The sequence below is a fragment of the Rhinatrema bivittatum genome, chromosome 2 (assembly GCF_901001135.1).
Source record: "Rhinatrema bivittatum chromosome 2, aRhiBiv1.1, whole genome shotgun sequence".
In the NCBI taxonomy this organism is placed as follows: Eukaryota; Metazoa; Chordata; class Amphibia; order Gymnophiona; family Rhinatrematidae; genus Rhinatrema; species Rhinatrema bivittatum.
The window spans coordinates 659,470,740-659,493,821 of NC_042616.1; the positions used below are offsets into that span (position 1 = coordinate 659,470,740).

The 23,082-nt window shown below is 43.3% G+C and overlaps 1 protein-coding gene across 11 annotated transcripts in view; it reads left to right on the forward strand.

Moving 5' to 3' along the window:
• The window catches only part of CSPP1 (centrosome and spindle pole associated protein 1), a 471,676-nt gene that overhangs the window by 173,887 nt on the left and 274,707 nt on the right, over positions 1 to 23,082 (forward strand). For 10 of the 11 annotated variants that reach the window (XM_029591423.1, XM_029591419.1, XM_029591424.1 and 7 more), the window contains 2 exons: positions 9,712 to 10,139; positions 19,872 to 19,961. In XM_029591423.1, coding sequence (XP_029447283.1) covers positions 9,712 to 10,139; positions 19,872 to 19,961 — 518 coding nt within the window. The remainder of the gene's footprint in view (positions 1 to 9,711; positions 10,140 to 19,871; positions 19,962 to 23,082) is intronic. The other variant, XM_029591426.1, reaches the window with a different exon arrangement.

Sequence of the window (23,082 nt, forward strand, 5' to 3'; positions counted from 1 at the left end):
GTTAAGTGGTTGAAGGATTAACCTTTCATCATCCATGTCATCAGGGACAAGGCCTGAAGATTGGGATGGCGTAGACATCCGTCGTTCTGAGTGATCAGAAGCGGGTCCGTTCCCAAGGGAATGTGCCTGCGGATGGAGAGATCCTGGAGTACGAGAAACCACACTTGGTGTGGCCAGTGAGGTGCTATGAGGATCATAGTTCCCTTGTCCTGACGGAGCTTCACGAGAGTCTTTGATAGAAGAGGAAGTGGAGGGAATGCATAAAGCAGACCGGTTGCCCACGAGAGGGAGAATGCATCTCTGGGCTGAGAGCGCTCGCTCCGAATGAGGGAGCAGTAATTGTCCTCTCTGTGGTTCTGAGGGGACGCAAAGAGGTCTATTTGGGGATAACCCCATTGCTGGAAGAGAGAGGTCGCTACCGAGGGGTTGAGAGACCACTCGTGCGGTTGGAATACCCGACTCAGTTTGTCTCCCAAAACATTGTGCACTCCCGGCAAATAGGTGGCCCTGAGGTACATCGAGTGGGAGAGCGCTTCCGCCAAAATCTGCGCAGCTTCCTGACACAGAAGGAAGGAGCCTGTGCCTTCCTGCTTGTTGATGTACCACATGGCCACCTGGATGTCCGTCTGAATCAGGATGACGTGATTTGACAGGCGTTGCTGAAAAGCTCTGAGAGCATATCGCATTGCTCGAAGCTCCAGGAAATTTATCTGGTGTTTGGCTTCCTCTCGAGACCAAGACCCTTGTGTCTGTAGATTGTTCACATGAGCTCCCCACCCGAGGTTGGAAGCGTCGATGGTGAGAATGAGTTGAGGATCTGGTAGGTGAAAAGGCAGTCCCTGGAGGAGATTGTTCTGATCTTTCCACCAGGCGAGAGACAGACGGAGTGCGTCGGTGATGTGGACAATGGTTGACAGAGGTTGAGTTGCTTGAATCCATTGTGACCTCAGAGTCCAATGCATGAGCCTCATGGCCAGGTGGGCCATTGGTGTGAGATGGACTGAGGACGCCATGTGTCCGAGAAGGACAAGGAATTGCCGAGCTGTTGCTGTATGCTGAGACTGCAACTGGTGAGCGAGGGACATGAGGGTTTGCACTCGTTGTTGAGATAGAAAGGCTTTTGCCTGCAAGGTGTCCAAGCCTGCCCCCATGAATGACAAGGTTTGAGATGGGACTAAATAGGATTTCTCGTAATTGACGAGAAATCCTAGAGAAATTAGAGTGTGTAGGGTCTAATCCAGGGATGATAGAGTGGCTTGCTGGTTTGGGGCCCTGATTAACCAGTCGTCTAGATAGGGGTAGACGTGAACACCTTCTTTCCTGAGAAAGGCTGCGACAACTACGAGACATTTGGTAAAGACTTGCTAGGCCGAATGGAAGCACTCGGTAGTGCTTTGGGCCTACTAAAAACCTGAGGTACTTGCGATGAGCTGGAGATATCGCAGTGTGGGTGTATGCGTCCTGGAGGTCCAGAGAGCAGAGCCAGTCTCCTCTTTGTAGAAGAGGTAGAAGCGAGCCCAAGGTTACCATCTTGAACTTTTCCCGCTGGAGGTACTTGTTGAGGGCATGTAGGTCCAGAATTGGACGAAGGCCCCCGGATTTTTTGGGGATCAAAAAGTACTGGGAATAGAACCCTAGGCCTTGTTGCGAAAGAGGGACGGGTTCTATTGCTCTTAACTGGAGAAGAAGGGAATCCTCCTGCTCCAGAAGGACAGAGTGGTCAGTTACTCTCCACGCTTGTGGAGGTGGTGATTCCGGTGGAAGAGCGAGAAAGTTTAGGTGGTAACCCTGAGCAATTATTGCTAGCACCCATTGGTCGGTTGTGATTGATTGCCACATGTCGTGAAAGTGGCACAATCGACCTGCCACTGGAATGCTTGGCAGAGGAATCAGGCTGCTGCTCTCCAAGGGAAAGTCAAAAACCTGAAGCAGGCCCTGGCTGGGGAGCTGCTTGTGGCTTTTGTTTCCGGGGCTGGCGAGGCTGAGATTTTTGATAGGGCCTCGTAATTCGGGACCTTGCTGGTGGAGGATAGTACTTCCTTGGGCGGAAGAATGACTTCTTAGAGTCCTTCTTGAAGGGCTGTCTAGAGGGGAAATCAGAAGGTATCGATGAGAGCTGTTTGAGGGTCTCATGATGGTCCTTTAACTCAGCCACTATTTGCTGAATCTGTTGACCGAACAGATTATCTCCTATACAGGGCAGGTCAGAAAGCCTGTCTTGTACTTCTGGGCGAAGGTCAGAAGACTTGAGCCAGGCCCAGCGTCTTGCCGAAATGGCAGTTGCAGACACTCTAGTGGAGGTGTCGAAGATATCGTAAGCTGTTTTTATTCTCTTGCTTTCCTGCCTCAAAGCCCTTGTTGACAAGGATTTGAAGCTGTTCTTGGAATTGGTCAGGCAGGGTTTCAGAGAAGTCCTGTATTTGCTTGAAAATGACCCTGTTGTATTCGGTCATGTACAGCTGGGAAGAAGCAATTCTGGAGATGAGCATGTCTAGGAACTTGTGTTCCTTAACAGGAGGGGTAGAGGAGTGAGGCTTCGTCCTTTTTGCTTTCTTTTGAGCTGATTCTACCACAACTGAGTGGTGGTCGAGCTGAGATTTTTGAAAGCCAGGGGCTGACTGTACTAGATAGGTAGTATCAGCCTTTCTGTGTACTGGGGCAATGGATCCAGGGTTTTCCCAGTTCTTTTTGAGGAGGTTAAGAAGAACTTGATGAATGGGAATAGAAGTGATCACTTTAGGGGCATCCAGGAACTGGAGAAGCTCCATCATCTGGTGCCTATCATCTTGCTCCATCTGAAGCTGGAAAGGGACCAATTCCGACATTTCCTTCACAAAATTAATGAAAAAAAGGTCCTCTGGAGGAGAACGCTTTCTACTTTCAGTAGGAGAGGGAGGTGAAGGTAAGTCATCGGTGTCTGTGGAAGTATCATCACCCAAGGTGTCATAAGGATCAGTAGGCTGACCTGTAGGACGAGAAGGGGGTTGGATACCCGAAGGGCCCGGCTGAGGCTCCGAGAAAATCGAAGGAATCACCGGGGGCACCGTGGACAGCCTGGGGGGTATCGGTGCCGGCATCGATGGCGCCAATGTGCGTATCGCCCCCGATGAATGAATCGGTGGCGAGGGACGACATGGCATCGATGGCTGAGGCAATACCCCCGAAGGAGGAATGCGGAACGGTGTTTCTCCTCCCGATGAAGCTTTCATCGGGGAGCGCATCGGAGACCCGGGAATCACCGGCAGAAGGGCAGTCATGAGCTCCTCCATCCGGGATAGCAGCGGTGCCAGCGCTGCTGGAATCGGGTCGGTGACCGGTTCCACTCTCGGTGCCGGTGTCGCTGCCGGAGGAACCTGGAGTCGTTGCATCGTCTTGTTGATGACCTCCTGGACCAGCCAGTCCAGTTCTTCCCGGAGACCTGGGGCACTCAGCCCCGGCTCCGTGACGGAAGAGAGAGGCTGAGGCACAGTCGGAGGGACCACCTTTACAGGCGGAATCGCGACTCCCAAACCCCGATCGGGTGAGGGTGGCCTTGGTGACCCGGTCGCAGGAATGGTCTGTGCTGTTCCTGGACGGGGCTTCTTCGATGGTGGCTCGGACGGTGGCTCGGTCGATGATTTCGCTCCCTCGACGGTCCGAGACTTACGATGCCGATGGCGATGTTTCTCCCTACGATCCCTTCGATCTTGAGGGGGAGAAACGGGAGTCGATGGCCTTGACGACGTTGATGGCAGGCAGTCACCGGACGGTTTGCGATGCTGGTGCAACTTTGGTGCCAGTTCCGATGACGTCGATGCAATGGACGGCGTCGGGGTGTGAGCACGGAAAAGGAGTCCCATCTTCTCCATTCTGGCTTTGCGACCTTTTGGTGTCATGAGGGCACATTTGGTGCAAGTCAGGACATCATGCTCATGGCCTAAACACATTACACAGACTCCATGAGGGTCTGTGATAGACATGGTGCGAGTACAGTCCAGGCACCGACGAAACCTTGACGCCATGGCCATAGAAAAATCGAGCCGTGGTATGGTCGACGGCCAGTAGGCCGCGAGGGCCAAACTCTACAGTAATCGATGAAAAACGTTGAAAAACTTACCGGAGTACCGCAGCCAGAGAAAAGTTAGAGGGGGACCCCTGTGGGGCATTTTAATTTTAATTAACTCCGTGAGGAAAATTCCTGTCAGGAATCTCTTCAGAGCTCCTAAACCGCGAGGCTACTGCTGCGCGGAAAAAAGAAGACTGAAGGGGGACCCCTGCTGGCTGCAGGGTTAGTGCCATGCTGGGCATGCCCAGTAGGGGCCAGTCAAAGTTCTGGAAACTTTGACAGAAGTTTTCCTTGATTGGGCTCCATCCTGATGATGTCACCCATATGTGAGGACTACCATCCTGCTTGTCCTGTGAGAAAAATAATGCCCATAGATTGCATTTTCAAAACTATTTGTGTGTTCCATGAAAAACGTACCCACAGAAACAGCAGGTGTAAATATCCATTTCATTTCATTTCATTTATTAAAATTTATTAATCGCCTAACACTTAACAAGGCCTAGGCGATATACAAGGGTACATACATAATAAAAACAAAATAAAATACAAACAACAGATTTCAGCTTCACAGAAACCAAGCAGCAAAATACCAAATATTAATGGTACATTTACTATTTTAGACATAAGAGCATATTCCAAAAATTGAATATTCAATTAATAAATCGTCATATATCTTTTAATGAGCAGATTAAGAACATTCATGCAGCCTCATTTATCATTGAACGCACGATGAAGCAGATATTCCTTAAATGCCGTTTTAAATTTTTTAACATCTTCTAAAGATCTGAGGTCAAAAGGAAGAAGGTTCCATTGAATGGGTGCTGCAATGGAGAAAGAAGTCTCCCTAGTACAGGATAAACGGGCATGGTGAATTGAGGGAATCTCTAGCAAATTAAATTGTGAAGATCTCAAACATCTAACTGGATTATAAATCCGTAACAGTACATTAAACCAAAAGGTAGAATCTGACGCACGAAGCTTGTACACTAACATGCCTATTTTGAACACTATACGTTCATTCACTGGTAACCAGTTAAGTCTACATAGGGTTGGCGAGATCTTTTCAAAGTGCTTTGTGTGAGAAACCAGCCTGGCAGCTGAGTTTAGCAAAAGTTGTACGATTGAATTAAACACTTCGGTAAACCAATATATGACCCATTACAGTAGTCAATGTGCGGAAAAATAATGGCACGAACAACCATCAAAAACTCTTTGTCATACAACAAATGACGAAGGCCTCTTAACAGCCGAAGTTTAAAGAAGCCTGTTTTAATCAGCAATTTTATTTGAGGTTTAAAAGATAAGGTAGAGTCAATCATGATACCTAGACTCTTGATAGGTTTATACCATAGGTGCTTTGTACATGCAGCACGTTTCAAAGGGAAGCAAGTTTCCATTTGGAAACTGATGCAAAGTCTGTAGGTTATAAAAGCACCTGCAAACATTGTTTCAATATGGACAATTTGAAAATTATCCCCTTTGTGTCTATGGGGAAGTGCTTAGTATATCTGGCCTTTTTTTTATTTTTATTTAATTTTGTTAGACTTTTTGTCTCTCTTTAAATTCTTCCTCCCCTGCATGAAAAAAAATTATACAACATACAGAATGACATTTTTTTTTGTATTTGTAAAAGTTCCATCTTGCAGTCATTTGATGCTTTTTATAGAGATTCTTATAACATTAGCATGATTCCATTACTCATGCTTAGCTTTGAAGGAAAGGGTAATTACTTGCCTGCAGTAGTTGTTCTCCAAAGATACCATGCCAGTAGTCACAAAACTTACTCTGCTGTCTTTTTGGAAGTTAGTCATTCTCCAGTTGGAGTCTCATATCTGTAATGTCACTTGTATGTACATAAACTTTGAGAAGATTCTAGAAATTGAGCATCTAGTTCATCACATGACAGATCGTGTGAGCAAGTGTGATCATTGGGAATCTATCTTCAGAGAACAATAATTACAGAGAAGTAATTACTTTTTACCAGTGAAAACTAGAAATAATTAAATATTTATAATTATCTGAAACTTCAAAGTTAAGATACTCTAATTTTTTTCAATAAGTAAATACATTTATCTTTCTCCACCTATTTGTTCTTGCTGGTAGAAGATTTATACGCCAGTCAACATTTAAAACACATTTTAGAGGAAAACACAGCCTCCATATTTTTGCTAATATTTGAAACATAGTTCTATTATCAGAAAGCATTAATGACCTCTGTTGTAGTCCTTCTAAGTCTTCACTGGGCCTCCAATCCATGAAAAGATGGAGGTGAAGCCATTCAACCCTTAGTTCCAGGTTCCCTTTTGTTCCTTATCAGATAACATAGATTTAATAACTTCGGGTCAGGTCTTCTTGCTGTGGAGTCTGAGATTAAAGGACCCTGATAGGGAATATACTTCCTCTGCCTACAAGTACTGTAGTAGGCCACATTTGTTTGGTGTTGCCATTTGTGCATGGGAAACAAAAAAAATAGGGGATAACACCGAATATCCTTAAAAATATTTATTAAGAATTTGCCTGACTCAAGGCCTGAGTTTCACCATTTTATAATAGGGCTTCTTAATAAAATACAGATATACTTTATCCCACCTTCGTCTACTTAAAAATATCAAACATCTGGTGTTATTATTCACTTTTGTTCAGTGAATAAACCAAGGGCGTCATTTATCAAAGTGCTATATGGCGTTTTCGCATGCAAAAAACGCCTTTAACGCATGCAAAAACGCCATTAACGTGTATGAAAGCACCATAATGCATGGTGCGATGCAAATGAGAAAAAGGTTGAAGCTCCTGGAGAGCCAGCCTAGCTTTAAGGGCCCTCCTGCCACCACTGTGGGGGGGGGGGGGGGGGGAGGAGAGAGAGAGAGAGAGACTGACTAGCCATAATGCCCTCACACTAGATAGGTATTTATATCTCTATGGGAGGCCCACCTAGTAACGAGGTGAGGTTTAAGTACTAGTGTAGGGTCCACTTTGACATTCAAAGTGAGACCTACGAACAGAACAGTGCTCTTTTCTGAAGATTTGATGACCTTCGGAGTGAGGAAACTCATCCAAAGATGAGATTTGTGCAATGTTCTCTCAACCTAGCTTGATGGACTCTCTACCTGGGTAACATCAGGCTAGGTTGAGAGGTGAGTTTCCTCACTCCGAAGGCCATTAAATCTTCACAAGAGAGCACTGTTGTGTTCGTACGTCTCACTGAATATCAAAGTGGCCCCTACACTAATACCTAAACCTCACCTCGTTACTAGGTGGGCCTCCCATACAGATATAAATACCTATCTAGTGTGAGGGCATTATGGCTAGTCTCTCTCTCTCTCTCTTCCCCCTCCCCATAGGAAGGCCCTGATAACTAGGCTGGCTCTCCAGGAGCTTCAAACCACTAAACACTTAAAGGTCTAGCTCAGAACCACATCCCAGAACTTGAATCATTCTCGCTTTATAATCATATCAAACACTCCTAATTTTATCCTTGGTCTCACAATTCCAAATCATTAAATATTTGAACATGCTACACCAATACCTCTTAATCCAGATGTAACCTTAGTTTTTGAAGTCTTCACTCCTATAGAAATAACCGCCAGTTCTTATTTACTTAACCCTATTCTGTAGACGTAAACTTTTCTTGAAGACTGTAATCTGTAAACACCTGTATTTATTATAAGAACTTGTATTTACTATTTATATTTATTATTTAGCTATTAACATTGTTCTATTACCACTTGGTACTATTTCTCTCCTTCACCTCTAACTCTAAGTTCCTACTAAGTTAGCCATGTTATTTATACCCAATTGTTGGATGTAATTGTATATTTGTTTAATTACTCAATCTGTTTGATGTAATTTTCTGTTCCTTGTTCCGTGTAAACCGAAGTGGTATGCACTAGTGCATGAACTCCGGTATATAAAAGCCTTTAAATAAATAAATAAATAAATAAACATGGTCCCCCCCAGTGGTTGTATGTAGGAAATACAACAATTCTGGCACTTATTGCAAAGTGCAAAAAAGATAGTGCTTTGTGTAGGTATTAGCGCAAAATGCGATAAACTACCTATTACCATAAAACTTTCAATGAATATCCAGCAGAGCTCTTTGCTTCAATGGCAAGGGGAATGAAGAAAAGATGTTTTATATTCAGACATATACCAACAAGGACTGAATTACATGGTCTGTGTAAAACAAATAAGCATGGGTGTAGCTTGCTTGTTACGGCGGTCACTACCCCAAATCAAGCCTGATACTTCACTTAGAATACATATCCAGCACAGCCCACTGCTTCAACGGCAGGGAGAATGAAAGGAGGATTTATATTCAAACAACCAACAAAGACTGAATTCTCAGGCTGGATAAACAAGCGTGGGAGAAGCTGGCTTATTACAGCGGTTACTACCCCAAACCAATTAGCTGGATACTTCACTCAGATGCAGCTCCAGCACTGCTATCTACGATGGTGGGGTGGAAGGGAAATAGAGCCAAAAAAGTTATTTAAAGGGACAAGAGTAACAGAAAAGTATGGGAAAAAAAAAAAGTGTGAAAGCTTGCTGGGCAGACTGGATGGACCATTTGGTCTTCTTCTGCCTTCATTTCTATGTTAAAATACACCCCTTTTCCTATCGCATGAGATATTTAGTGCATTTTGATAAATCCAGGCCCAACTTATTGAATTTCTTCTAACATCGGTGCGGTGTAACCACACTTATGACTTCTTGCAAGATATAATCTTCAGTACTTAAATAAATACTATTCTTTATCCAGGCTTTAGTTAAAAACTTTAGATATCAGCGAAACTGCTTACAAACTGACTTCCAAGAAGTCATACGTGTGGTTACACCGCACCGATGTTATAAGAAATTCAATAAGTTGGTTTGTTCACTGAACAAAAGAGAATAATAACATGGATGACTACATATTACCAGATGTTTGATATTTTTAACTAGACGAAGGTGGGATAAAGTATATCTGTATTTTATTAAGAAGTCCCTGAAGCAGCCCTATTATAAAAGGGCGAAACTCAGGCCTTCAGTCAGGCAAATTGTTAATAAATATTTTAAAGGACATTCGGTGTTATCCCCTTTTTTTGTTTCTTCAACGGCTTCAATAAACCATCTTCCTTGTTGTTTTTTGGGGCCATTTGTGCATGGACAGATTTTTGGCAAAGGGATTGGATATCCCAACAAGGGCCCTGAACTTGGTGGTCGGTGAAACAGTATGGGAAAATAAGTGTGGGAGCTTGCTGGGCAGATTAGATGGGGCGTTTGGTCTTTTTCTGCCATCATTTCTATGTATTAATGTTGCCTGAAAATCCATGAATTCCATTCAAAGATAATCTCAGCTATGGAATACTTACTACTACTGTTCTCTTGTGTACTTGCTGTAAATAGTAACTATCAGTGATCCCATTATTCACATTTTTCATAGTTCCAGTCTCTAATAGTGAGCCCTTTCGACTAATGTTCTAAAACATTTTTTGCTGGGTTGTCTTTGCTGTTCATGTTGCATATTATGTTTGTTTAATGCTCAAGTCCTGTACAAAGTGCAAATATATGGCAGTGTGAACATTGACAATTTATAAGTAGTAGTAAATGTAATACTTGTTAGTGACTATGTATCACATGAGTGAAGACAAGTGTTATCATTTTCAGTGTGGTTTTTTTTTTTATAGAATAAAAGAACTAACAAATCTGTTGCTGTTCCTGGAGCTAAACCTGAATTGTACACACAAACCCAACCATCTTGGAAAGAATCTGATCCTCCGAAAAAAGATGCTTATACGTCCATGGAAGTTTATGAAGAACTACTGAACAGGAGAAGACAAGAGGAGGACAGATATCGCAAACTGGGTGACAGCACTGAAGTATGGGATAGGAAACTGAATAGAAAAGATGGAGAGCTTTCTGATAGACAGCTCGGCAGGTTTGAAAATGAAAAGGACATTAGACCTCGTAGGATTATTGAGGACTATGATCTTGATAGAAGAAATTTTAGATTTGATTTGGATCCTGAACATAGTGAAGAAATACACCATAAACACATGTCCGAAAGTGATGCTAAGGATAGAAGACCATTGCGATTCAACTATTTATCTGAAAGGTACTTTAAGTTCCTATTTTCTCTTTGCATCTTTCCCTCCATTTCAGTTTTCCCTCTTATGCTCGTCCTCTTATGCTACTTAAGGCTTTTGGAGCACTATAATATTTGATGCTAACTAAAGAGCCAGTGTACGTATTTGGAGGCATATGCTCAGCTATCTTTGCAGCTATCATGCAACATAACTTATGACCATTTATCCATTTTCTAAGGGTTGACCAACACTTGTCAACACATTAGCAATTATTTCTCCCTAGGATGCAGTAGTATTGACATGTTACCAGGTCAGTCAACTAGTTTTGAATGTATTTGTATAGAGCCTTGGTTTGACACCTTGATGAGGCTTTACTGCATAAAAGTTTGTCTTGTACTAATTTACCACATATGTGTGTGCTACTGAGTGTCTAATACATGCTGTTTACTTTTCTGTGTATTTAAAGCCTTTATATGATTGTTCTCTAAAGCAAGTTGAGTTTAAAGTTCAAATAAATTCTGACAACTGTTGTAATATAAATTCAATATATAACAAAATTTTCTGTTGATAAGCAGGCTGAATTAGCCATTACATAAGAGTGATGTTATTCAGTGGCACTGAATGGACTTGTCTCTTTAAACTAGTAGAGCTTTGAGCTCTACTGAGCATCTGTGGGAGTTTTCATGTGGAGGTTGTCTTGTGAGTCCCCTCAGTCATTTTTTGCCTAAGCACAACACAGACATGAACTCTCTCTCCTGTGTATTTTTGTTCTGTAAAAATCCTAAAAACCTTTTTCAATTTGATATTTTTTCTTCATTTTCCTCTTAAGTTGCCTCACTGCCTCTGCAGCCCCCAACAACAGCACTTTTCAGTGCTACCAAAAAAATAAAAATTCATACCACCAGAGGTGAGGCCTTCTCTTCCACCATGTCCAGACTGAAGAAGAAATCAATTACTGTGGATGGTTTCAAAAGTTGTATCTGTGGAAAGATTTTCCCTCACTGACAGGAATGAATATTGTTACTGTTGCCTTGTAATACAAGAACTGCTATCCATGTGGATGGATGTCCCTGCCCTCACAGATCCAGGATGCTTTCTCAAGGAACTGCATAAATCCCTCCAGAGTCACAGTAAGTCCGCATCCCACAGTGCAGCCTCATCTGTCTTACTGGAAAAATAATTGAGCAGGAGCTCCTCAAAAATTCCTCCATCCGTTAAGGATGAAGCTGCAGGGTTAAGGTCTACCATCACCCTGCATCGAAGACAAAGCAGCATAAATCATTGCAGCTATTACAGCCTGTGTTGAAGAAGCACAAACCCCCTAAACGGGGTGTATTGGCACCGGCACCATCAACGCGATCATTATCGATGCTGTTGCTGCCAAGAGCATCAGCAAAGCACAGTGTTCTGACTTGCCCAATGCATCTTCCACTGGTGCACTCAATGCACAATTCTTCGACACCATGGAAGCATGCAGCCTCAATGCATACTGACACATAAATCACCTATATCACATGATCCCATGATGCACAGTGCAAGGCCCATGGCACAGCTCCAATGTAGCTGACTCAATATCGTCGACCTGCATAGGATTCGAGGCGCATCTCAAAGGACCCATGAAAGCATCCAAAGTGTTCAAACACTTTACCCATCAAAACCACCAACTCATTCACCTCAGATTTCAATTTATCAGGCTGCTTTGCCAACATAGCCAAGATCTGCGGGAGAAGGGGTCAGGTTGCTCCTGCTGCCACCAATAACCAGGGCACTCTCTTCACCTAGACTAGCTGTAGAATGACTTCACTTGGAGACCGCAGAAACAGTGACATCCATAGTGCTGCTTCTAACAGGCCACCTGTTCTCATGCAAGAGCCTATCCTGGTCCCAGAAGAGGATGTTTCATAATCTACACCAGGCTAGAAGATACATCAATCATGTAACCAAATTGCAGACTTGGTGAGGAGTTTCTTTACCTCTCTTACCAAGGAGATGAAAGGAAAGTTTCAGCCTCTCCTTTCTACTATCGCTATGGCAATACTACAGACTGGAGTTCTGATATAATCTATTGTGGTGAACTCATCATTGGAACCCTTGCTCTGGGTTTCTTCTTCATCCATTGCAGTGGATTCTAGTAGGACAGAGGGGTTAGACAAGGCCACTCTTCCTCTGAGTCATCCAGAAGTCCCTACTGGTTTGCCCTCTTCGTGACTGGAGTCCTGGATAAGCAACCTTTAAGCTTAGATGAAGACTCTACTGGCATACCCTCCAGCCCTCTTCCAGATCCTCCGGACCACAACGTGCCACCAGAGGATCTTACTTATTCTAATTTTGTGGAAAAGATGGGTACCACACTGGGTATCCATGTCCACAAAGACATGGTTCTGAGCTTCTTGGACTTCTTCAAATACTGGAAACTCCAGCCAACCAGTGGCCCATTTAGTTGACAACATCCTCAATATTCTACAGATGAGGATGTGGGAAAACCCCCATTTCGGTCGTTCCCACAGGTAGGAAGTTAGACCTCAAATTCAGAGTCCAGCACTCACCAGGCTTTATCGTCCAGCTGCTTCACCTGTCCTAGTGATTGAATCTGCTATGAATAAAGCGAAGAAAACACAGATTCATGCAAACTTCTAGATAACTTTGGCAAGAAGATATTTCAGTGCGCAATGCTATCTGCACGCATTACCATTCACCAGTTCTACATGGTGCAGTATATTCATAACTGTATTAACATTTTGAAGCTTTTCTTACCTGACATGGAGTAAGGCAATTACTATCCACAACCACTCCTGAATGCGAAAGAGGGCATTTGCTGACTACACTGATCAGTATATGAATCCTTTGATTCCGTTTCACATACCTCCTCCATCTCTGTTGGGGTTCAACATTTTGTGTGGCTTCTTGTATCATCAGGGAGGATGTCCATGAAAACTTCGTAGCCCTCTTCTGCCTAGGGGGCAATCTTTTTGACAAAACCTCCAGGAAACTGTTGCTCAGATAAATGTAAGAATGTGGCAGTACAATCGTTCTCAATGGCTCCTATACAGCCCTCCATGGTGCAACATCATTTCTATCCATACAAACGACCACACTTCTACAGGAAGCTTTACCGGTCTTTTCAGCAGTATCATCTACTGCCATTTCTGGTCAGGTTTAGCAAGGAGAACACTATCAGCAGAAAACTACAAACAGATACTGCCCAAACTGGGACCTAGTTTTTGATCCATCTGAACAATCTGGAGTTTGACTCTCCCATCATTTTGTGGAGGGGTGGCATCGGATCACCAAGATCCCCTTAGTCCTCCAAATCGCACAGTCTGGTTATCAGTTGCGTTTCTCCCAGCCTCCATCCAACCCACATTGTTCAGAACTCTATCCAGATCCATCTCATTTACTGCAGCTTCAGCTGGAAGTCCAGTCACTTCCCCAGCAACAAGAGATATAACTAATCCCAGCATTTTAACATGCTCTGAGTGTCTATTCCCAACACTTCCTTATTCCTAAGAAAATGGGAAGACTGCAGCTCATTCATGACTTGAGGTGCCTGAACAAACATATACTCCAAGAGGAATTAAAAATAAACTCCTTCAGCACAATCCTGCCTTATTTACAAAAGGACGACTGGATGTGTGTCTTGAATCTAAAGGAATCGTATGCTTATGTATCCATCCACCCTTCCCAGTGGTGTTACCTCCGCTTCCAGGTTGATTCTTCCCACTATCAGTACCCCCGTTTGGCCTCTCGTCAACCCCAAGGGTCTTTATGAAATGCCTTGCGGTAGTGACAGCTCATCTTCATTGCCAGGAACTACGTCTTCTCATACCTGGATGATTGGCTTATCACTGAACTCAATGGGTGAAATGCTCTGCTCCCTGAGCTTGAACATAGCTTGTCTATATTGCTTAGGTTTCCTGATTTAACTTCAAGAATCAACCATCAAGTCTACTCAGACACTGAAGTTCATCGGAACTTGGATAAACTTGATACAGGAAAGAGCATTCCTGCCTCCCAGCCAAGAGAACCCTATGACATTGCAACCTCCTCTCTTCTTCACACTCATCTGCCAGGCAGTTCCTGGCATTCCTTGGTCACATGGCAGCAGCCGTCCATGTTGTTCCATTGCCCAATCTTCACATCCATTACTTCCAGTGAGGTCTATGTACCCAGTGGGATCAATTAACTTAACCACTTTTGTCTCAAGTGCAGATCACAGTGATTGTGAAATTGGAGTTATGTTGGCTACACTGATCAGTTCTCAAGCAAAGACCCTCTTTGCTCATTCCCCATCCCATATTCTTGTGACGGTAGCCAAAGGGTAGGGATCAATACTGGAACCTTTTGAACACAAGGTATCTTGTGTTCAAAAGGTTCTTCTAGAGTTGAGAACAATCATATATGCTCTTATCAACCTTTGCGCATCTTCTTCAAGGGAAGATCATCCTGATTCAAACAGACAACCAGATTGCAAAGTTTTACCTCATCAAACAAGGAGGAATGGGATAATGGCCTTTCTGCCAGGAAGTCCTAAAGATCTGGAATTGGGAGAAACAAAATTGAGCTGTTCTACAGGTCACCTATCTGCTGAGCAAAAAGCTGTAGAGGCAAAAACTCACAGTAAAAACTTTTTTAAATATATCCGAAGCAGAAAGCCTGTGAGGGAGTCAGTTGGATCGTTAGATGATCGAGGGGTTAAAGGGGCACTTAGAGAAGATAAGGCCATCGCGGAAAGATTAAATGATTTCTTTGCTTCGGTGTTTACTGAAGAGGATGTTGAGGAGGTACCCGTAATGTAGAAGGTTTTCATGGGTAATGATTCAGATGGACTGAATCAAATCACGGTGAACCTAGAAGATGTGGTAGGCCTGATTGACAAACTGAAGAGTAGTAAATCACCCGGACCGGATGGTATACACCCCAGAGTTCTGAAGGAACTAAAAAATGAAATTTCAGACCTATTAGTAAAAATTTGTAACTTATCATTAAAATCATCCATTGTACCTGAAGACTGGAGGATAGCAAATGTAACCCCAATATTTAAAAAGGGCTCCAGGGGTGATCCGGGAAACTACAGACCGGTTAGCCTGACTTCAGTGCCAGGAAAAATAGTGGAAAGTGTTCTAAACATCAAAATCACAGAACATATAGAAAGACATGGTTTAATGGAACAAAGTCAGCATGGCTTTACCCAGGGCAAGTCTTGCCTCACAAATCTGCTTCACTTTTTTGAAGGAGTTAATAAACATGTGGATAAAGGTGAACCGGTAGATATAGTATACTTGGATTTTCAGAAGGCGTTTGACAAAGTTCCTCATGAGAGGCTTCTAGGAAAAGTAAAAAGTCATGGGATAGGTGGCGATGTCCTTTCGTGGATTGCAAACTGGCTAAAAGACAGGAAACAGAGAGAAGGATTAAATGGGCAATTTTCTCAGTGGAAGGGAGTGGACAGTGGAGTGCCTCAGGGATCTGTATTGGGACCCTTACTGTTCAATATATTTATAAATGATCTGGAAAGAAATACGACGAGTGAGATAATCAAATTTGCAGATGACACAAAATTGTTCAGAGTAGTTAAATCACAAGCAGATTGTGATAAATTGCAGGAAGACCTTGTGAGACTGGAAAATTGGGCATCCAAATGGCAGATGAAATTTAATGTGGATAAGTGCAAGGTGATGCATATAGGGAAAAATAACCCATGCTATAATTACACGATGTTGGGTTCCATATTAGGTGCTACAACCCAAGAAAGAGATTTAGGTGTTATAGTGGATAACACATTGAAATCGTCGGTTCAGTGTGCTGCGGCAGTCAAAAAAGCAAACAGAATGTTGGGAATTATTAGAAAAGGAATGATGAATAAAACAGAAAATGTCATAATGCCTCTGTATCGCTCCATGGTGAGACCGCACCTTGAATACTGTGTACAATTCTGGTCGCCGCATCTCAAAAAAGATATAATTGCGATGGAGAAGGTACAGAGAAGGGCTACCAAAATGATAAGGGGAATGGAACAACTCCCCTATGAGGAAAGACTAAAGAGGTTAGGACTTTTCAGCTTGGAGAAGAGACGACTGAGGGGGGATATGATAGAGGTGTTTAAAATCATGAGAGGTCTAGAACGGGTAGATGTGAATCGGTTATTTACTCTTTCGGATAGTAGAAAGACTAGGGGACACTCCATGAAGTTAGCATGGGGCACATTTAAAACTAATCGGAGAAAGTTCTTTTTTACTCAATGCACAATTAAACTCTGGAATTTGTTGCCAGAGAATGTGGTTCGTGCAGTTAGTATAGCTGTGTTTAAAAAAGGATTGGATAAGTTCTTGGAGGAGAAGTCCATTACCTGCTATTAAGTTCACTTAGAGAATAGCCACTGCCATTAGCAATGGTTACATGGAATAGACTTAGTTTTTGGGTACTTGCCAGGTTCTTATGGCCTGGATTGGCCACTGTTGGAAACAGGATGCTGGGCTTGATGGACCCTTGGTCTGACCCAGTATGGCATTTTCTTATGTTCTTATGGGCATCTCCATCACTCTTGTAGATTAACTCAGCAGAGTTTCAGCCAAACGAGTAGTCTCTACAACAATTGGTGGCCAACAAACTCTTCAGCTTATGGGATCTACTGTCAGTAGACCTGTTTGCGTCACAGCAGAACACAAAACTAAATCATTTTTGCTCTGTTCTGCTAAATGATCACAGACTAGCTCAAGATGCTTTTCTCCTCGATTGGAGAGAAAGCTTCATGTATGCTTTTCCACTGTTGTTGCTTATCTCCAGGACAGTGCAGAAGGTTATTCAGGACTGCACTCATCTGATCCTATAGCCCTGGCGAGGCCCAGATAGATCTGATATGCATATCTTGTACAACTTTCCAGCAGTCCTCCTCTATATTTGGAACAATCCCTGCATTGTTAACTCAGGAAGACGAGACATTGTACCATCCTAACCTTTCAGCCCTCAGTCTCGCAACTTGGATGTTGAGCGCTCAGTGATCTCAGATCTCTAATTACCCACAGAGATGTGGTCATACCAGTCTCACCCAGAAAATCTTCGATTAGAGGAAGCTATGCCTTCAAATGGAATAGATATTCCAAATGATGTCAACAAAATGCTTTGGATCCATTTTCTTGATACTTTATGCAGCTGCTGAAAAACTTGTTCCACCTTTCTGACTCAGGCCTCACCACCTTTGTGGTGCAATTGTTCCTCCGTGCTATAACAGCTTACCATATTCATGTAGATAACAAACTGGTTCTCTACTCATGAAAGACCTATGGCATGTCAAACTCCCAGTACAGAAGCCAGCTGTTCTGTGGGATCTGAATGTGATCCTTTCTCAACTTATGAAGCATCCCTTTGAACCACTGGAGTCTGCTTCTCTAAAATACTTGACATGGAAGGTGGTAGTCCTTGTCGCAGTGACTTCAGCTAGGAGAATCAACAAACTCCAAACACTTGCCCACTATCATCTGTACATACAATTCTTCCACAACAGGGTATTTCTCTGTACTCATCCAAAGTTTCTACCAAAGATAATCTTGGCTTTCCATATCACTCAATCATATTGCCTACCTTTTTTCCTAGGTCTCATGTGTTTGAAGACAAAAAAGCCCTACATACTCTGGATTGCAAAAGGGCCTTAGCGTATTACAAGAAATTTACTCAGCCACATAATAAAACTTCCCAACTAATCGTCTCTTACGATCCAAACAGACTAGGAGTAGCAATCACCAAGCATACCTTATCTAACTGGCTGGCTAAGTGCATGCACCACTGCTACATTTTAGCTGCACTTCAAGTCACAGACTCTGTAAAGGCTTATCAAGTGAGAGCTATGCCTGCTTCTGTTGCTCATTATATCTTTATGTCCCACTACTGTCTTGATAACTTCTCAAAGACTGACAGTAAATTTGGGCAAGCAGTTACAAAATATGGTCTTGCTATAGTCCATTGTCCATGCTGGGAGACGGATTGCTTACTAAATAAATGCTCTGCTACAACCCTAAGCTTGGGACTCCCCACATATAATGGCTAATTCAGTCTGATGGAAAAAAGAAAACTTGCTTACTGCAACGGTGTTTTCCATAGATAGCAGGATGAATTGGCCATGAAATACTAACCTGCCTCCCTGGAGGATCAATTAGCTAGATTAGCTTTGGTATAAACTGAAGGGATTCGCGAGGCAGTGCCCATGTGGGAACTCCCGCACATGCCCAGTAGAACTCAAAGCACTAGTAGCTTGGAGAGATGAGTCTATTAGGTGCTGCCAGATGACGTTGCCCACCTGTAATGGCTAATTCATCTTATCTATGGAAAACATGATTTACGGTAAGCAAACTTCCTTTCCTAAAACTCATTTCAAGAGGTTAAGATGAAAATGAAAGATCAAAGAAGCCCAAATCAACTGAACAATAATAGAAACCAGGAGATGAAAGATAGAAATCTCAGGAGTCTGACAGCAGTTAAAAGGAAGTAATAGAAATGACAGAGGAAAACAGAAAGACAACTTGAAATGTCACATATGCTAATCATAGGCTATCTAACAAATATTACCATAAAGGACATCATGGTTCAATGATATTCAGGACTGTGAGGTGGTCATAATGGGATATGTTTTTTTCAGAATGGACAGGTTTGTTGTTTAAAAAAAAAAAGTGGGGGGAGGCAGGAATAGTTCTATGTTTTAGGCACAAAAGTCCTTGAGTTACAAATAGAGGAAGGTGCAGCAAAACTACTGCACACTGTCTTAAAAACAAAAAAAACCTAAGGGGAATAACTTTACAATTTTACCTCGTCCATATATACCCCTTCCATTGTAAGGGGAAGGGGTATATATGGACGAGGTAAAAGCTATTCAAAGGACAGCATGCAAAAGGAGCTTTTAATAGGAGACTTCAGTCTGCTGGATTTAGATAAGAGTACCAGGTAAAAGTTAAGAAATTGCTTGCAAGCAACTAGTTGAGGTGTTAGTCTGGTCACTGATAAATGAAAGATTGTGCCATTGATGTTATAGTTGGGTAGAGAAAGAACAGTTGTTAACAGTTAAGCAGTTAACTCAGTGAAGTTATCCAAACAAAAAAGGAAAAAGGCACAGAGGCACACTACTACCGCCAAAGGATTAGATTTGGAATTTCAATATAAAATGTAACTGTTTTTAAACACGACCTTGAGAATCTCTTTTCCAAGCTTGCTGTGTGCATGCAATCTAGATGGTTTTGTTAGTGGACAAGATGGGACAATGTACCAAGGCACCCTTGTGCCCCCTCATCCCATTCTGGCTGATATGGCAACCTATGAGGGAAGAGCTTGTCTTGCACAGTCTGCCAGGAAAGAGGGCGCCTGGCTGTCCGAAATCATTTGGAGATCTTGGGTCTCCCTCCCTCCCTGTTCCTTTCCAGGTGGCCTACACACATCTGAATGCATGTTCCTCATCTTGCAACTGCCCTTCCGCCTCTGCCTTGCTGCTTCCCTGCATACGAAATGTGCAAGGGTGGTTCCAAAAGATTGAAGAGGGGCAGATGTAGAATCAGTTCAGAAAGGTTGAGAACACAGGAACTGGGAAATTACAGACCTATTAGTCTGACATTAGAGTTAGACAAAGTAATGAAAATACTACTGAAAGAGAGTATAGCACCATACCTTGAAGTTAGTGGCTTCCAGGATTCTAGGCAACATAATTTCACAAAAGAAGCATATTGATTGAATTGTTTGAGGTGATGATGATAAATGAGTAATGAGGATAATTGATGTTTCAGAATGCATCCTAGGCCAAGAGAGAGAGACGAAAGTTATGAATATGACCCTGAGCATGCTTCCTACTTCCAAGTACAGAGGCGTGAGCACAGGTGTGGACCAAACAGGTTTATGCTCCTCCTTTGGAGTGTTCTAGTTGTGCATTATTTATTCTGCTCTTTGTACAACCACATATCAATTTGCTTTTCCAACAAGTAGGAATATTTCCCAGAGACCATTTTTTTCATTCTTCCTTTATTTTTCTTATTCTCTCTCTTTTTCTCTAATTATTGTTTTTATATTTTCCAAGTGTAATAGAGGCAAATAATTTTATGTCTTAAGTCAGGTAGGCAATTTACATAAAGCAAGAGAGAATGTCAAAAGCTAAACCTCTGATTGGATAAATCTCCAAATTCAGGAGAACACTAGAAAACCAGTATGTGTACAGAAGAAAAACAAATACCAGGGTAATAGGAAAAAGAAAAAAATCCCTGACATTTCACCAATTTTTCTATATGCTGGTACAATCTGTAGAGAATAATGTAGCAAGATTAGACATTAACAGAAGAAGAAAAGGACTGATTTGGAACAATTTTTTGTTTTCTTGTCGCCTGGTCAATAAAAAGTTGTGTAGTTGGTCAGGATCCCTTCCCAAATAAGAATGCCTAATTTAGTTTTGAAGTTTTATCCCCTTTTATCATGTCTTGTTAAATTAAGAGAATAGTACATTAATAGTGCCATATTTTAATAAGCTGAAGTGTCTGCAGTGATATGTTTGTAATGAGGTGAGTATTCTATTTTTTTTCCATTTTCTTTTTATTAATATTTTTCCAAATATAAGGCAATAAACCCCAGCATTGTACTCTTAGCTCTCAACAATAAAACCAAATTCCACAGCCTCCAACCCCTCCATCCCTTGTCCTGCCCCCCTTATTCCAATTTAGTTGCTCCAGTAATTCAATCCAATGAGATCAATATTCAAACAAGTTTATCTGGATAACATTTGTGTTATCTGCATGAACCGTGAGATTTGAGTCCACTTATCTAGATACATTTTATATGACTGAGTCATTAGCTGGATAAAACATATCTGGATAGCTTGGAGAAATTTAGGGGCAGATTTCACTTGGCCCAATAATTTATCTAGCTAACTTTCAGGTCGATACTCTAAGGCCGCGGTAGAAAGAGTGCTGCAGTGCCGGGCGCACCCTCGTTCCCTCACGCACAGTTCTCGTCACATACCGCTCGATACTCTATGTAAATTACTTGCAAATGCAAGCCGCGTCTGCGAAGCGTTAGGCGAAGGTTAGGCCCGCGCACCCCATTTTACTGTATAGGCGCTTAATACAGCGCCTATATAGTATCCTGGGTGCGCTGGTACCTGTCATTTCAAATGTCATTTCAAATGACATTTGAAATGACAGGCACCAGGAAGTGGATGGTTCCCCCCCTCCCGAAGTAAGGCGCAGGGCGAAAATTAAAACAAAAGGGAATAAAGTGTTCTATATATATATATATATATATATATATATATATATATATATATATATATATATATATATACCTTGTCACTTTCCGAATCCCCCATCTCCACATGGGCGGGTGAGCGTGCGGTCATCGAGGCGGCGGCGGGAGTGCGCCCGTTCATCCAGGCGGCGGCAGTGGGAGCCGGCGCGCGGGTGGGCGCTCGTTTGATCCAGGCGGCGGGAGCGGGCGGGTGGGCGCGCGTTTGATCCAGGCGGCGGCGGGAGCCGGTGGGCGGGTGGGCGCGCGTTTGATCCAGGTGGCGGCGGGAGCCGGCGGGCGTGCATTCATCCAGGCGGAGGGAGCAGGCGGCGAAAGCGGCCTCAGGCAGCCCCCGCCAGCAGTGAATGAAGGCACGCCTGTGTACACCCGTGCGATTTCGGTGCTCAAGGTGTGACGTCACGACGCTTGACGTCACGGCATGTGACTGCCTTGAGCGCCAAAATCGCACGAGTGTACACAGGCGTGCATTCATTCACTGCAGGTGGGGGCTGCCGGAGGCCGCTTTCGCCGCCGGCTCCCTCCGCCTGGATGAATGCACGCCCGCCGGCTCCCGCCGCCGCCTGGATCAAACGCGCGCCCGCCCGCTCCCGCCGCCGCCTGGATCAAACACGCGCCCACCCGCCAGCCAGCTCCCGCCGCCGCCTGGATCAAACGCCTGGATGAACGGGCGCCCACCCGCCCGCCGGCTCCCTCCGCCGCCTCGATGACCGCATGCCCGCCCGCCCGTGTGGAGATGGGGGATTCGGAAAGTGACAAGGTGTGTGTATATATATATATATATATATATATAATCACATTACCTCGCTTATATCTTTCTTGTACAATAATTTCCCTTCAGGTTTCCTCCCTCTTACCACCCCCCAGTTCTTTTATCAGTTTCATTGTAAAGCCCTGTTGGCCAGTTTATGTTACATGGAAACCGATGTGATGTTTGCATAACGAATGTCGGTATACAAAAATTTTAAATAAATAAATAAATATATATGTAACAACTTTACGCTGCAAATGTTAGTATATATGGAGGTCGTCCATGGTGCAGTCCGGTACGTAGCTGTTAGAACACCGCACTAACACCAGGTAGAGGGTAGGTGGTAAACTAACAGGTTAAGGACGCGGCAAAATAGCGGGTTACAAAGGAGATAATCGGAGCGCGCGTCACAGTATCGGAGGGGAATAGCTAATGCGTTCATTAAATAGCTAATTCGTTCATTTACATATCATATACATGCTGCGTGCGGAAAAGGTTACGGGTCGGTTTCAAGAAGCGCTAAGGACGCGTGAAACTGGAGACTGTATCGCAGGATCGCCTTACGCGTCCCAATTGTGCGCCCACAGCGAGTTGATCTCCAACCGCACCTTACAGTATCGAGCTGTCAATAAGTTATTTGGCTAAGTCTAGCTGTGCCTCAGCTGGGGTAATGTTAACCGGGAATGTGTTCCTGGATTACTTTACCTTAACCAGCTATATTCAAAAGATATAGTCAGTTAAGCAGCAACCAAAGGGGAAAAACAGCAACTAAATGAGCCTCCTAGCCTCATCCCTTGACCTCAGGGAAACTTCTGTCCAGTATTGGGCTTGATTCTCCCCTGCCCCCCAAAAACCCTTCATAAAAGTATCATAAAGTTTAGGGTCTTTTGGTCTGAAGAATACTCCTACCGCTTTCCCTAAATACAGCATCCTTCACTCCCCCTCCTCAACCTCCTCTT